Here is a 17621-nt window from a genome sequence, read left to right as displayed (position 1 = left end):
GTGCATAGCGGCATGCTTAGCGACGTGATGGCGGCGATGGAGAGCAAGGATACCGGGCAGCAGAGTCATTCTGGAGGGACGAGGACGCGACGGGGACACCCCGGGGACGCGGCGAGAGCGATGGAGGGCGACATCCAGGGCAGCGGTGACGGGTCTGGAGTGGCGGGGACACGTGAGTATTACCTCCTACCAGTGGTCTTCAACCTGCGGACCTCCAGATGTTGCAAAACTACAACTCCTGGCATGCCGTTAGCTGTCCGGACATGTAACAACTGAAGCATATAGAAGAATGAAGCTAATGCACTTACCGCAGGTAACAATGCACAAAGTTCAAGCTTTATTTTTATGAGCAGTGAAAGACTTCCATTCACAGGACAGGTGCATAGGGAGCTCTGGGTGATACAGGTAAGGCGGGGGCGTAACACAGGGGCGGCAACAAGTTTCACACTCAGGGGCGCTTCCTCTTGCCCGTACAGTATGGGCCATAGGAAGCTCTCCTGAGTGCAAAACTTGTTGCAGGAGCAGGGGGTAATGGTCAGAAATCCAGTGTGAGCGGGTGGGAACGGGATGAAGAAAACTGTTCCGCGCAGGGCTCTAGTTGGGAATTGCTGCCTTGCACTGTACAGTCTATCTTCTCATTAGGCCTACAACATTGCATCATTGTCCAAATTTCATATTTGTGGTTGCATTACATTCACTCAGTCTCAAATTATTAATATGCTCCATCTAATTATGTGGCCTTCTCATTCAAGGATTTAGCAATAGTGCATGCCATGGGTAAAGAAGAAGACTGACATTTCATGCCGATAACTCCTGTGAAGCATAGCAAACATCCTAGCTTGCCATAAGGACAAACCTGATGCCCTACACTAAATACATGCAGATAAATCTTCACTTAACAAATATTACATCATAGAAATATAAAAGTACATGTTATACCCTATGTCTCTCTAAGGCCTGTGGTCTAATTCCTTCATACATACGTCTCCTTTTATAGTCATTTTTATAATAATACAATAACATGTCTGCAATACTGTATGAATTCTGCAAATGAAATAGACTTACCTGCCAATCTCGGAGCATTTCCCAGCATCTGTTGCTATAGCTGCTCTTTCATAGATGTGTGGAACAGAAACAGGTTGAGTGCGCAGTCCAAAGAACAATCCCAAAAACAGAGTAAGTGCCAACACTAGGGCAGTCAGAATTCCTATGATCACTGCACGTCTCCCCATGGCTCTGTGGGTTAAGGAAGATGCAAACAATTGGTTTAGGATTTTAGAAATATTCTCTAAACTGTCAATTTTATTCCTGGATCCTATGTACTAAGAACCATAAATTTTTGCAATATGCTTCACTAAAGGTACAACTATATATTTTTTTATTGTTGTGTACCCTACCTTCTTAATCTTCAGGTATACGCTTATGAATCATAATATAAATAAAAGGGAAACAATATGTGCCCATTTTACTCTGAATATATCAGAAGATATACAGTTAGGCAGGGTCTGCCTTGGGTTCGTGCTGCAAGAAGAAGCTGCCTGTGCTTGGCAATACTTCATGCTGCCAGCATTCTCCTGACTTTTCCAATTGGCTCGGATGGTGCCAGCGCTGCCCGCATAATGTGACATCACTAGAGGCCCACAGACAGGGCACAGCAATTAATCTCACAACAGCAGTATTAATCTTGCAGTCAGTGTCCTTGGATATACTGTTGGTTATTTAATAACAGAGAATTCCACCTGGAAAAAAATCCATAAATCTTTCTGGCTTTCTGCTAGCAAAAAACCATTAACACAAAAGATCAAATATCAAACATACAATGAAAAGAAATAATGAAGCAGATAATTTAGGAATTTACCAGTAAGCATACTAAAAAACAAAAAGGACACCCAGAGATTTACTCTTTGACAGAAATATAAATGATCTAACATTACATACCAGGCCTGTCAAAGCCAATATTTTATTTCTAAAATAGTTTTATGTCTGTGGTCTTTGGTCCCAATGTAGTTGAGGCAGCACAATCCACCCTATCATCTATTCACAGACAGTGGGGATCAAAAGTTTGGGCACCCCAGGTAAAAATTTGTATTAATGTGCATAAAGAAGCCAAGGAAAGATGGAAAAATCTCCAAAAGGAATCAAATTACAGATTAGACATTCTTATAATATGTCAACAATAGTTCGATTTTATTTCCATCATTTACACTTTCAAAATAACAGAAAACAAAACAATGGCATCTGCAAAAGTTTGGGCACCCTGCAGAATTTATAGCATGCACTGCCCCCTTTGCAAAGCTGAGACTTTCCAGTGTCATGGATTGTTCTCAATCATCATCTGGGAAGACCAGGTGATGTCAATCTCAAAGGTTTTAAATGCCCAGACTCATCTGACCTTGCCCCAACAATCAGCACCATGGGTTCTTCTAAGCAGTTGTCTAGAAATCTGAAACGGAAAATAGTTGACGCTCACAAAGCTGGAGAAGGCTATAAGAAGATAGCAAAATGTTTTCAGATGTCAATATCCTCTGTTCGGAATGTGGAAGTTAAAGCAAGATCTGGAAGACCAAGAAAAATATCAGACAGAACAGCTCGCAGGATTGTGAGAAAAACAATTCAAAACCCACGTTTGACTGCACAATCCCTCCAGAAAGATCTGGCAGACACTGGAGTTGTAGTACACTATTCCACTATAAAGAGATACTTGTACAAATATGGTCTTTATGGAAGAGTCATCAGAAGAAAACCTCTTCTACGTTCTCATCTCAAAAATCAGCGTTTGATCTTTGCAAATGAACATATAGACAAGCCTGATGCATTTTGGAAACAAGTTCTGTGGACCGATGAGGTTAAAATTGAACTTTTTGGCCGGAATGAGCAAAGGTACGTTTGGAGAAGAAGGGGACAAGAATTTAATGAAAAGAACCTCTGTCCAACTGTTAAGCATGGGGGTGGATCAATCATGCTTTGGGGTTGTATTGCAGCCAGTGGCACAGGGAACATCTCACGAGTAGAAGGAAAAATGGATTCAATAAAATTTCAGCAAATTTTGGATACTAACTTGATGCCATCTGTTAAAAAGTTGAAGTTAAAGAGAGGATGGCTTCTACAAATGGATAATAATCCTAAACACACCTCGAAATCCACAAGGGATTACATCAAGAGGCGTAAACTGAAGGTTTTGCCATGGCCTTCACAATCTCCTGACCTCAACATAATTGAAAATCTCTAGATAGACCTTAAAAGAGCAGTGCGGGACAGACAGCCCAGAAATCTCAAAGAACTGGAAGACTTTTGTTAGGAGGAATGGGCAAAGATACCTCAAAACAAGAATTGAAAGACTCTTGGCTGGCTACAAAAAGCGTTTACAAGCTGTGATACTTGCCAAAGGGGGCAGTGAATGCTATAAATTCTGCAGGGTGCCCAAACTTTTGCTGTCGCCATTTTTTGTTTTCTGTTATTTTGAAAGTGTAAATGATGGAAATAAAATCTAACTTTTGTTGACATATTATAATAATGTCTAATCTGTAATTTGATGCCTTTTGGAGATTTTTCCATCTTTCCTTGGCCTCTTCATGCACATTAATACAATTTTTTACCTGGGGTGCCCAAACTCGTGCACCATTACAGAGTTTTGCATTAGTGACCAGCATCTTCACGTTACGCCACTGATTTGACCTCTTATATTTTCCTGATTTCCTATTGTTTATACAGCATCTACAATTATTATTATTACCCCGCACTTTGTTAAATTTTATGACCGTGGCTCTGCGATGTTCCAGGGGTGGCTCTCCCTCTCAGGGATGTTCTAGCTTCCTAATGTACAGGGCCTCCAATGCTTTTGTGTCCTGCTACTGCGCTTGTCGCACCTCATATGGCAGCAGCTTCAGCCCATATCTTTCCTTTCTTTGTGCCCTCAGCCTCTCTACAATCTCGGCCACCTGATCTATGAGGGAGGAGTAGCATAAGTCCTTCCTATATATTTCCCATTCATTTATAATAAACTTCTTGATTTGGCTTAAATAGTGGAATCCCAGCCTTAGAGCACTTTTGCCAGGAAGAATGGGTAATATCCCAGTGTCTAGATGTGCTAAATAGGGAGACAATGTGGGAAAAAGCCGGTACAATGGAGGCGCTGCTCAAATGGCGAAATTACAGGAATACTCAGGCAGTGCAGGATAACGAAATTTTATTGAAAGTAATAGGACAACGCGTTTCGGCATCTGCTGATGCCTTCCTCAGGTCCACTTAACAGTTCCCAAACTTCATTGGTGTTCAGTGTGAGAGCTGGATAATGATCCTGTCCGGCATCCGCACCGCAGCTGGTAAGCTAATGCACAAGAGACTTGCCTCTATAAGTACATCTAACGGGGGCTCCACAAAGTATCAACTATCAGAGAGTGAATACTTATGCACATTTTATTCATTTTTTATCATGACACAGTAAAAATAGACCACCTTAAATGTGGTAAGCTGATCCAATAAACTGTAAGTGATGCAGTGTATACAAAAAGAAAACTACTCGAGAAAAATGTAGCAATTGACCTGAGTCACAGTAATTTGTGATTGTAAACCCTGAAAAGCAGTGATGTACAGTACATTAGAATCCTAAGCCTTAGAGTTTATGGTTTCAGTAGTAGAGCTATATATCCCAGTTTGCTTATTGTATGCTTATCTCTATTACTAAGGTTATGGGAAAGCTTAGGTATGTAATTTGTTTGATCATATTGGATTATGCACACCCTCATCTTAGATTTCTAGCACAAATTCAAGAACTGGTAAAAATGTGCTCATGGTTATATGAACATATTTGGTGCCTGAGCTCAGTCATGTGAGTGACTCTGACCTGGAGTGGATACCGCACATAGATGAACATACTTTTTCATTTGTGCAATGGAAAGTTTTAACCTATTGCTCTTTCGGGTGACTTCCCATCATTTGGGAAACTTCAAAAGAGGAAACTAATGTAAAGAGCTTTCTGTAACTGAAGCGAAATCATTGTGTAACAGTTATACAACTTTGGGTTCCACTTCACTTTTTCCAAGTTTGCTAGAAGTGAGCTGGAATGTTTTTTTACAGCTAAAAAAAAAAAAAAAAAAAAAAAAGCATTAAAAAGGAGTACTCCGGTGAAAATCTTTTTTATTTTAAATCAACTGCTGGCAGAAAGTTAAACATATTTGTAAATTACTTCTATTAAAAAATCTTAATCCTTCCAGTACTTATTAGCTGCTGAATGCTACAGAGGAAATTCCCTTCTTTTTGGAACACTGATGACATCACGAGCACAGTGCTCTCTGCTGACATCTCTGTCCATTTTAGAAATCATGCATAGCAGATGCATAGCAGATGTATGCTAAGGGCAGCATGGTGGCTCAGTGGTTAGCACTGCTGCCTTGCAGTGCTGGGAACTTGGGTTCAAATCCCACTAAGGACAACAATAAATAAAGCATTATTATTATTATAATAACATCAACAGAGAGAACTGTGCTCGTGATGTCATCAGAGAGCATTCCAAAAAGAAAATAATTTCCTCTGTAGTATTCAGCAGCTAATAAGTACAGGAAGGATTAAGATTTTTAATAGAAGTAATTTACAAATATGTTTAACTTTCTGCCACCAGTTGATTTAAAAGAAAAAAGGTTTTCACCGGAGTACCCCTTTAACTTGAATCTGTTTCAATTGTATGAACCCACTGCAATACTATATGAGCTAGTAAACTCTTTATTGTGAAGCTTTATTGGATCACATATTAAACACAACTGGTCACACTCTTGTTTTTATTACCATTTATTTTACCTTACAGCACAACCACCGAGATTATAGAATGATTAAAGGGAACATCAATGAGGGCAGCATATTATAGCAACAGACACAGTTTTCAGTGATCTGTCATTTACACAGTAATGTACAGTAGTTTAATAGAACAAAACTACTTGCAGAGCATTGCCAGAGTCATTATTATTCATTAGCTGTTGCTGCTCTGCTCACCCTTGATGATTGACAGGTTTCTGCCTATTACTGTCCATAAGGAGAAATCTGGGCTGTCCCCAGTGAGGGGACCATAACCAATATGACATGTTTCCTTTAAAGGGGATGTGTGATCAGAAAATCATCATTTATTTAAAAAAAAAAAAAAAACATATAGGAGATTTATCAAGCTCCGTAGATTTTTTTTGCCTAAAAAAGTCGCACGTACTTGCACACGTGCAAGTTTACTTTACATGCTGCGACTTTTAGATTTTTGCTTATTCCAAAGCACATTTCTGAAATCTGCTCACGTAGCAATTTTTTTTTTTACTTTGCAGTGGTCATGTATTTATCACATGCGATAGTCGCTATTTATGAAGAAAAAAGTTGCATCTCCATTTAAAAGTTGCATATGTATTCCAGGTCCAACCTGGCTTACAGAAAGTGCCTACATCTGCAGAAAAGGACATTAACACCCACTTTAACAACTGTTATAGTTCTGTATCATGAAACAAAGCTACTACATTAATGTTAATGTTAATTATAGAAAAAATTTATTATATAACTAATAACGTTAAAATAGAATAAGGCACAAAATAATTGTGTAAGAATTTTTACAGACTACGTAAATAACCCATTTGTGGCACTAAAATTTTTCCTTAAAAAAAAAGATAAAAAAAGAGAGAAACATCCATAGTAATATAGCTTCATGCACATTTTGGGGTGGGTAACGTACCAAGCAGTTTTTTTTTGGCTTCACTATTGTTTATGTGCCTGTAGGTGCTGCGCTGTCTTCCTTCCTGACGTAAACTCCGGCCTCAGAGCAGCGACGTAAGACTCCGCCCACCAACGTTACAAAATGCGGGCTCAAAATTAAACAAAAAAGCCTCAAGAGTACGGATATTCATGCTGTGGCATAATGTTTTTAATATTTTTTAATTTCTGAGGAGGGTGGATGGGTTGATGCGGGATAGTTGAAGTGCAGCTATTTAGCGCCAAGTAGGCCAGTCAGGGTGTCACCCGATGCGGTACGCTCCCCCCCCCCCCCTTTCCCTGTTACTCTCTAGCAACGCTACTGATAATAAAGGGTAGATAAAGAACTTTGGCTATTAACATAAGGGAAAACTTTTCTGCTTTAAAAAATGCTTTTGTAAGCGGGTTTCCCGGGTTTTGCTTACGTGCGAATTATTTATCAAGGTCGTGCGACTATTTCATTAATAGGTCGCATGTAATCAAAAGTAAGTAAAAAAAAATTGTAATTTAAAAAACAATGCTTTTGAAAAGAATGATGAATCTCCTTCATAGTGATTTTTTTTTTCTATTTTACTATCTATATTATAAAGTAATCCTGAAATCTTTCAGTTTTCCATTCTGACCACAAATCCTAATAATAAGCTGGCATTTCCTATTCAGTATAGATCACTTTTCAGCACAGGTCACAGAACATGCCTAGAGAACTCTTACATAGAAGTGAATAGAGTCTGCTCCAGAAAGTGTCTGCCTATATCCATGGCAGAAATCGCCATGAAAACAGAATTTTTAGAGGAAAAAAAATCACTAGAGAAACTGGCTGAAAACAGACAAAAATGACATGCATTCTGCATGGCATTTTTTGGGACCAAAAACACGTCTATGGGGACAGCAATGTCTGTGCAGTTCTAGTGCTGACTGATACAGTTGGTTCTGTCCACCCACAGGATCTCTGACCAGAAAGATTTCTCAATATGAACCCAGTGTTACATAGAAATAGTTGTTTGTTAAAGGATTGTTTTTCTGATGCAACCATACACATTTTACTCTATATTAACCATTACAGTTGTTCAAACTGGCCATATATAATCAATACCTACAGGCAGAGGACAGTCAATATCTTTAATCTATGATGGTCCAAGATAAACCATTCTGGAGATAGAAGATGGAAGAAAATAGGGGAGATTTATCCATGTATTTTTTTCTAAACACATTTTTTAAACTAACTTACCAGGCTCAAGTCATGTGTATGTGTGCCTAATTCAAAGGGCAAAACCATTCAAGTAAGCAAGTTTGGAATAAATTCGTGCAGAACAAAAAGTCTCACAAAAAGTCACAAAAACAGAAATTCACCAAATTTTCACCTTTTTTTTTATACACCAAAAGACATGCAAATGCTTGATAAATTCCCTCCATTGTTTCTTATAAGAAGGTAGATATATATATATATATATATATATATATATATATATATATATATATATAGAACTCAAGGGCCCTCATTTACTATTGCAAACCCAACATGTTTTGTTGGGTTGTGCGCCAGATTCTGTCGCATTTCACCAGAAATTCTGTCTGCGCCAAATTTTGCGCCAGAATTTGCACCAGAATTGAAAAAACTCTAACTCTCCATTTTGCTAAGAAAACCGAAAAAGGGGCGGGACTGCCGGGGAAAGGGGCGTGGTCTCCAAAAAGGGGTGGGTTCCCGACATTTTCACAAAAAAACTACATATTTACTAAGGTTTCCACATAAAATGTGGTGGATTTGAGCTGAGAAAAACCTGACAGATCAGAGCATGTGTAAAAAAAGCAAAATGTAAGGAAAGTGGAAAATGTAGGGAAACCTTAGTAAATACCGTGGAAAATAAATTGTAGGGAATTAAAACCCACAAAGAAACCTACACAACACTCTTAGTAAATCAGGGCCAATGTGTGTGTATTTATGTGTGTATGTTCCAGCATCACGTCCAAACGGCTAAAGATATTAACATGAAACTTGGCACACATGTAACTTATATGTCAACAACAAACATAGGATAGGTCATTTAACCCTTACTCACCCCCATTTGCCAGGGTCACGTTTTTTGTTTAAAGTCCCATACAAGTCTATGGGAAATATATGTTACTGCATAACTTCTAAACGGCTGGAGATATTTCGATAATACTTGGTCACATGTTACTTATATGTCCACTTAAAATATAGATAGTTTATTTAACCCTTAACTACCCCCATTTGTGAGGGTCGAGGTTTTTTTTATTTAACGTCTCATGCAAATCAATGGGAAATGTATGTTCCCACATAACTACAGTACGGCTAGAGATATTTTAATAATAACTGGTTCACATATTACTTATATGTCAAATAAAAATATGATAAATTAACTCTTACCTACACCCTTATATAAAAGATGGGTTTTTGTTTCAAGTCTCATGCAAGTATATGGTTCTTCTGTTACCTTACTCCACAAGCTCCGCTCTGCATCTCCTGGTGAATGCATCAGTCCAGCTTGCAAGCCACACCCCATCTCACAAAGACACGCCCCTTGTTTAAGACCCACCCCTTTTATTCTCTAGCCTTTTTGAGCATCGGTCTGGGGTGCAAATCACGCCCAGTCCCACAAAGCCACGTCCCCTTCTATTTTCAGCTTACAAAGACTTCATCAGAAATCAGTCCCACCTGAGGACAGGATATGAGGATAAAGACATAAGGACAGGACATGAGGACGGGATATGAGGACGGGATAGGAGGTCGGGATATGGGGTCAGGATAGGAGGATGGGATAGGCTGTTGGCCTATGAGGACAGGATATGAGGACGGGATATGCGGTCGAGATAGGAGGTCGGGATAGGAGGACGGGATAGGAGGACGGGATATGAGGTCGAGATAGGAGGTCGAGATAGGAGGACGAGATAGGAGGACGGGATAGGAGGTCGGGATATGAGCTTCAGATATGAGGACTGGATATGACAACAATATATGAGGATTGGATGTGAAGTCAAAAGCTTCCACCTTTGTTGATTTTCCTCCCCAACAAGCATTAGGAAGAAAAAAAACGGGCAAAATGGGTACTTACCATGGTGTTGACAGCAGGCTATGGACATTTCTTTGTAAACCAAATATGGCAAAGGTAACATTTTAATCTCTTCCATTCATATGATTATTCATGTATAAAGAAATGCTTAATTTAGAGATCTTTGGGAGATTTATTAAAATCTGTGCAGAGGAAATATTGACCAGTTGCCCATAGCAACCAGATTGATTCTTTTATTTTTTTTTATTTTTTTCTGAAGAATGAAAGAAGCAATCTGATTGGTTGCTATGGGCAACTTGTCATCTTTTCCTCTGCACAGGTTTTGATAAATCTTCCCATGTGTACTTCAACACCCACAAAGAAAAGAAAAAAAATCAACCTGACCTCCAAGTGTATACATTTCTACTCTTTTGCAGTCTAATAGAAAGCTCCGCTATATTAAAGGGAAGGTGTTATCAGAAAATGACCCAATGCTTCAATCAAGTTTTTATGTTAAACATTTTAATTTAATTTTATTTTAGAAAATAATTGTTGGTGCTTTTTTTTTTTTTTTTTTTTCCATTTTACTATCTATATTAGAAAATAATCTTGATTAGTCTGTGATTATTTGGAAGAGGCTGCTGGAAGACCATAGAAGCTCAGTCTCGACCCATCTCTGTACAATGACCTCTAAAAAGGTCACAGAGAATGCTTAGCAATGTTTCCAATTGATTGGAATGGGCCAGGTCCTGTGTATATGTCCATCTGTAAAGCATATGACTATATGCTGTGAAAAACAAGAGACCTGCCCCCATAATAATGTACTAGTAACAAATATGCAATCAGAATATTGATACTGGTACTAAAACATGTTTTTTTAATCAGAGAAATAAAGAAAGAAAGAAAGAAAGAAAGAAAGAGAAAGTAAAAAGCTAGATGACACATCTACATTAAGCTTACAATAAAGATCTGCCTATAAATTGCAAAACCTCATGATAAATTTAGCAACACTAAGCCTCAAGAAGGTATTAATGTATGAAGCCCTTGTCTTTATTTGACGTGTGTTTTTCTTGTGTAAACATTTCTGGGTTTAGAAGATGCTGATACACCCATACACCCATTCCCTGCTAATTTTGCTACAGAACTTGTTTTGGAATTGTCAGATAAAAAATAGAATGTGAATTCTAAATTAGGGAATGAAATAAAAAGATAAATAGTATAGATCCTTTTAAGTCTTGTTTAACAGAACCACAGGCAGTTTAAAAACTAAAAAGTGCATGTTACAACTAACGCTCCGGCTAGACACGCTGGCCGTGAGCGCTCACCTGCCTCATTCTCCTCTGCCAGCTGTGCTGTGGCTCGTATCGCGGGACGTGCTCGCATGCGAACTTCGGCCTATTACTCACCTCCTGCTTCCTCTGCTGTCCCAGGTCGGTGGCGTGTGTGTACCCTCCCTCTAGGGCATGTGCACGCTGGCTCTCTGCGATTTAAAGGGCCAATACGCCCTTAATTGGTTTCCGGCTTCCCTTGCCGGATCTTTGTGCTCATTGCCAAGAAAAAGCGTTCCTGTTCTGTATTGCCTTGCTGTGTTTTGACCTCCTTGCTTTGTTCCTGACTACGCTCCTGTGCCGCCTGCCCTGACCTTCTGCTTTTCCTGACCACAAGTTTGCTTCTTTCTTCCAGTGCCTGCGTCACCTCAGCAGCCTGTATGGATGAGTCGTGCCAGGGGTAGCGACTTGGTTGCCGCCTGCCGCAGCAAGTCCATCCTGCTTTGCGGCGGGCTCTGATGAATACCAGTGGCACCTTAGACTCCGTTCCCTGGTACGGCCCACGCCATCATCCACACTCGTTTAACGGATCCACTTCTTCTGTGTCCCTTACAGTGCACATATTAATGCCTTCTAAAAGTGACCAAAAATGCCCAATGTTAGGCCATCTCTGCAAATGTAATGATATAAGAAGTCCCTAGACCGTCTACACATAGAAAAGAGTCATATATATGTACTCATAATAGTAAGAACATTTTACACTACAAAAACTGCATAATCTAAAAACATAGGCAGACCCATCCAACAGCAGAGCACATAACTTGTTAATTTACATGGTATAGTGTTTCTTTTCTATGTGAATATAATGATATATATATATATAGTAATAAATATACAAAATCTGAATATCAGAAGGTGCCCAATCTATTCCAATAAAGGTCAATTATTATTGTAGCAATTAGTCCATGTCAATACACAGAACCTCTATATCTAAAAATCCCAGGTATCTAATTGGGTTGCATTTTATGGGTATGATCACATGTTCAATTGTAAATCCATTGTGTATTTCCACAGGAAAAATCCAAGACTGTGCCTTGGACTCCTGCTGCCAATATTCTGTGGATTTGCTATGAATAAACAGATTCACCCATAGATTATACCCTATTGCCCCTCAGTAGGGCTTATTGTTTTGCAGCCAAAATAAGTGAAATACCACTTATTTTCACAGCAGATTTTTGCAGCCACTGTGAAAATTCTCCATTGTATGTTTAATTTCACATGCATTGGATACAGATTGTTGTTATAATACAACCCATGTGAACATGGCCTAGGTCTGTTGTATTATAGGCATTGCAATCATGTCATTGCTTTTTTACTATATATTTACACAAATGCTATATATGACTTGTGAATTCATCTTTCTAATGTTCATTTCTCTATAAAACCAGGAGTTAACTGTGCCCATTTTTATGTGATGCGCATTGGCAATATGAAGCCATGATAGGAAGAATGAGTGGGTGGCAGAGCCATCTGTTCTACTAGCATGAGCATTGACAGTTCTCCTAATTCTCTGCTCTCTATCTCTAGCTAGATGTCTGTTTAGACCCCAGAAAATGCAAGCAGATTTAAAGAACAATACAATAGCATAAATGTTATCAATAACTGACTACAGCAACTGTGATCCTGCAAGATGCAACAAATAAGATATGAGGATAATAGCTCCCAGGAGAAATGCTAATGCTCTTTATTATGGTCCAGAAAAATCTAGATAAGATTTAAAAACACCTAAATTAGTGGGGACCACAGTTTACAAGGACAGTTGTAGAAATACACAAACTAAGGGTGTGACATAAATCCCCACTAACTTACTGCTGAATTCTTACTAGGTGCCTTTTTTTTACATTTTATGTTAAATGGGCACTGTAACCAACTTTATTTTTTGATATGTTGTAGTACTTATGTACTACAACATATCTCTAATATACTTTTATTTTTTATTTTTTCATTAAAAAGGTTTAATTTACATTTAAAAACCGGCTACTGAAAAAGGACTGATTTTGGAGTGGCAATCAGTCCTTTTTCAGTTAGGCTGCACTCGCTCCCTGCCTATCAATCAGACAGGCGGGAGCGAGCGCATTGGCTCCCCGGCTACTGGCTGGGAGGCCACTCCTCCCGCACATCTCCAACCTTTTTTTTATATATCTCATTCCGTACCTAATCCTGACCATGTACATCTAATTATTATGTGTCTAGTACCTTTATATTTTTATTACATTTTTTATTTATCTCACTAGTCTGAATTCCTCTCAAAGGGAGGGGCGTGGCCTCACTGTGCCATCTCCGCCCCCTCCCTCAGTATGCTGTCTGATCACATCTCTCCTAGCATTAACAAAAACTACAAGTCCCAGCCTATCCTCACTGACAGTAGTGGGACACAAGCTGACAGTGGGAGGATTTTTCCTCTAGCTGTGAGCCCTGGACTCACAACTGTCAATCAAGGAAGTGTGTCCATGACATAGGTGATGATGCATGGACACAGCAGGACTAGTATGTGACCAAGCAGGCAGGGGGGGGGCAGTTGTTTGACTGGCTTTTTCAGTATGAAATACTGAAAATGTTCTAATGAAAGCATTTGCAAAACCTATTGTTTTTGTATGCTTTACAACATATCAAAAGTTTTTGTATCTGACAGTGCCCATTTAAAGCATTACTGTTATCAAAAACAACTTTTGACATGTTGCTCGGGCATGTCAAAAGTTGTTGACCGCATTGAGTCTTACTCCTGAGACCTGCTGCAGAAGTTGGAGAAGCTGCATATATATTTGCAAAGACTATTCTATACAAAGACTTTAATGCAAAGAAAAGGACAAATGTGCAGAAGGGCTGGGAATGGGAGCACAATTGTCAGGATTCGGCAGGCTGGAGGTGGATCCTCTGTGTCAGAGAGGAATTGGCGTGGACCGTACCGGTGGACCGGTTCTAAGTTGCTGCTGGTATTCACCAGAGCCCGCCGCAAAGCGGGATGGTCTTGCTGCGGCGGTAGCAACCAGGTCGTATCCACCGGTAACGGCTCAACCTCTCTGACTGCTGAGACAGGCGCGGTACAGAAGGACAAGGCAAGAGCAAGGTTGGACGTAGCAGAAGGTCAGGGCAGGCAGCAAGGGTCGTAGTCAGGGGCAACAGCAGAAGGTCTGGAACACAGGCTTGGGACATACACAAAACGCTTTCACTGGCACAAGGCAACAAGATCCGGCAATACTGGGAAGGGGAAGTGAGGTATATAGGCGTGGAGCAGGTGGGAGCCAATTACAGTGATTGGGCCAGGCACCAATCAGTGGTGCACTGGCCTTTTAAATCTTAGAGAGCTGGTGCGCGCGCCAGAACGTGACAGCTGGGGACCGGGACAGGTAAGTAGCTTGGGATGCGATTCGCGAGCGAGCGCGTCCCGCTATGCGAATCGCATCCCCGCTGGCAGTGTCAGTGCAGCGCTCCCGGTCAGCGGGTCTGACCAGGGCGCTGCAGAGAGGAGAACGCCGCGAGCGCTCCGGGGAGGAGCAGGGACCTGGAGCGCTCGGCGTAACAACAATGCTGCCCGCTTCCCCAGCTTATATCACATGATTGCAGTGGGTCTTAGGAGTGAGACTCGGTACAACAACAACTTTGAGCAACATGTCAAAAGTTGTTTGTAATGACAGGAACACTTTAATGGTGTTGCCTCTTCATTGTAAAACATAATAATAATATATACTCTACTAGAGTAAATAGGTTGGGATTCTTTTTGTTCAAATAAAGATCCTCATTTATCACAAAGTAACCGTACATCTCAAAGAACATTCTTCCTTTAAAGGAACCAGAATGTTTCTGCATTACACAGAATTTTTATTAATTTAAATAGATGCTGTGTAATGTGATCACAGCCTTGGTTTGTGTACAGCATTGTCTTTTATGTACCATAAATAAGCAGGCAGCTCTAAACAAAAATGGACATCATCAGCCCCACCTAATATAATTTTACCTTTTTTCTGTTCTTGAAATTGTCAATATTTAAACACAGAATTCCTAGCTTGAATTTTTTTGTGTTTAGATTGTAGAAGTCTTTGTCAAAGGGGCACTCCATACCTGTTATCATTCAGGCATTCGCTAAAATTACAGACCTTTATTGACAAGTAAAGATATTCTTGTTTGATCCTTTTGCATCGTAACAATAATTGGAATAATAATTTTAATAATTTAATAATAATGAAAAAATAACAGAGAATCCAGCACTCCAAACTCTGGTTAAAAGCTACTTTATTCACATTTCATCCTGGATCATACATAACAGGGCAGTAAAACAGTTTCATTACATTGCTTAATTTTCTTAATATAATCATAAAACCATTTATTTCAGGAATAGAGCAGAATAACATTTTTTTATTACTATCCTTATTTGTTTAGATACAAATATAATTTTATATCATTTATACAATGCTATAAACTGCACTGCTCTCCCATTTGGGGGGTATTAAACAGATGAAACCTTGTTCAGCTAACCATTATCATGCCCATCACCGTACCCCTGAGATGTATCTGTGGTGAGGGTGTGATAAGGGCAGATGTTGTTACCCTAGGGGCAGATGGCATTAACCCCTTGTGTTTGTGATGCCAGGGCGTGATTTAACCTCTTCACCACCCGAAGGTATACCACTGGATCCTGGGCTAGGCATGGGGCAAATAATGACTCCGACGCCAAGTTACGTAACAACGGCAGCTTTACTGAGGTAGACAGGTGTAATAGTCTTGACAGCTCAGTTAGGCCCAGGGAGGTGACCAATGACTTCAGAGACTCTAGGGCTTGTTGGGACTTATAGTGGATTTGGACAATTTGTTGCAGGCCCACGCTGTCTTGATACAGACTGATCTTGACTGACTTGACTAGACTGACTTCACAGACTTCACCCCGTATATAGCTTACTGGATTTGTGGAAGCGTGGCTGCATGGTAGGCTTTAGTCCTCCTTAGGACACCAGACACTCTCTCAGGACTTGACCTTGCTGCACTCAGTAGGGAACTACACAAGAGAATGAACTAGCTCCTCCCAGGGTTTTATTGGGGAGACTCTGGAGGGGTCCCATAGGTCACATGGTCACTGGTACCTTCCTTGGTTACAACACATGACAATAGTATTTAAAGGCACATAACAATATATACACATTACATTAGATAACATAGGTGCTTATTAACTATTTAGGGAATGTAGTTTAAAGGGGGGGCCCAGTGGTCACTGAAATAGAGTCCACCTGACAGGGTAGCAATGGTACAGGAGTGCAACTCCTGTACTGGGCCACCACATACCTAGCTCTGCTTACATAATCAATACATTCAAAAAATATGTATTGTACTATAGAACAGATTTATTCCTGCAACAAAAAGATCAACATAGAAAGTAAATAAAGAGTTTATGCTGGCCATACATGTGTTATTACATTTTGGAATTCAAATCATTGGACAAAACTTGGTCCACCAGAGCAAGACGTGCACTTTGTTACCAGCTTTCTGCTCTGATTCACAGAGTGGGGTCATAAAGGGGTACTCCGCTCTAGAAATCTTATCACCTATCCAAAGGATAGGGGATAAGATGTCTGAACGTGGGAGTCTGGCCACTGGAACCCCCTGCAATCACCGCGCATGCACCCGGCGTTCATGATATGAATGGAGGGGGCATGGCGTGACGTCACAACCACAGCCGCCCGAACCCAGCATTCTGAACATAATGTTCAGGACACAGGGTGCCTGCATGGTGATCGTGGGGGGTCCCAGTGGCCAGATCCCCGCTATTAGACATCTTATCCACTATCCATTGGATAGGGGATATGATGTCTAGGTGTAGAGTACCCTTTTAAGCAAATTATATGTCACAATGATGTCCATATGCCTTTATTGAGGAAAGTAGAGGAAGTCCAGCATACAGAAACTCAGCTTTCTTGAAGATAAAAGCAGGTAATACACACCAGGACATACATCATCTGGACGCGTTTCGGGTGGGTTACGACTCTTTATCACAGACATGCCTTTATACATTGTTTGTATTCATGAGACAACTTCTATAACATAAAAAAATAGGCCTAACTTACACAAAAGGAAAGGAATGGTATAGTTTTAGATACATAGGCTTTTTTAGACTATGCAGCGCAGGTGAAGGTGCAACAGGGGGAAATGTAATAAAAAATGTGTTTAAAAAAAAGCAGAATTTATAATAAGGTTCAATTACAAAATTATGGCAAGTTAATTATATAACCCTGATAACTCTATGAAGGAAAGTGTAAAATGTTCCACCTTGACTGTGCACTAAATTACTTATTTCTACCAGTCTGTTAGCAGAGCTTTCCAAGGGTTACTGGTTTATATTTAATACCTTGGAATAACAGAATTGCTTTAGTTATTAAACCCATATAGGCTCATTAAGGCATACTTTAATTAAACTCCTTAAGAATTGGGAGCACTCCTGGGTAGCAACACTCTCCAGCCTTAGCACACTCACAGGTTATCCATTTACTTGGAACTACTGTCACTGTTGTATCCAAGTTTATTCTTCTACCGGGAATGGACTAACTGATGACACCAAAGCAGCCAAGAATATGTGATACAT

At 39.9% G+C, this 17621-nt stretch overlaps 1 protein-coding gene across 3 annotated transcripts in view; it reads right to left on the bottom strand.

Annotated features, from left to right (window-relative positions):
- The window catches only part of GGT1 (gamma-glutamyltransferase 1), a 102029-nt gene that overhangs the window by 26224 nt on the left and 58184 nt on the right, over positions 1-17621 (bottom strand). For all 3 annotated transcript variants that reach the window (XM_056530942.1, XM_056530959.1, XM_056530950.1), the window contains exon 2: positions 1066-1236. In XM_056530942.1, coding sequence (XP_056386917.1) covers positions 1066-1232 — 167 coding nt within the window. In that variant the 5' untranslated portion in view covers positions 1233-1236. The remainder of the gene's footprint in view (positions 1-1065; positions 1237-17621) is intronic.

Source organism: Hyla sarda, chromosome 1 (genome assembly GCF_029499605.1).
Source record: "Hyla sarda isolate aHylSar1 chromosome 1, aHylSar1.hap1, whole genome shotgun sequence".
NCBI lineage: Eukaryota > Metazoa > Chordata > Amphibia > Anura > Hylidae > Hyla > Hyla sarda.
Note: the sequence above shows the minus strand (reverse complement) of the source record. Positions and strands in the feature narration are given on the sequence as shown.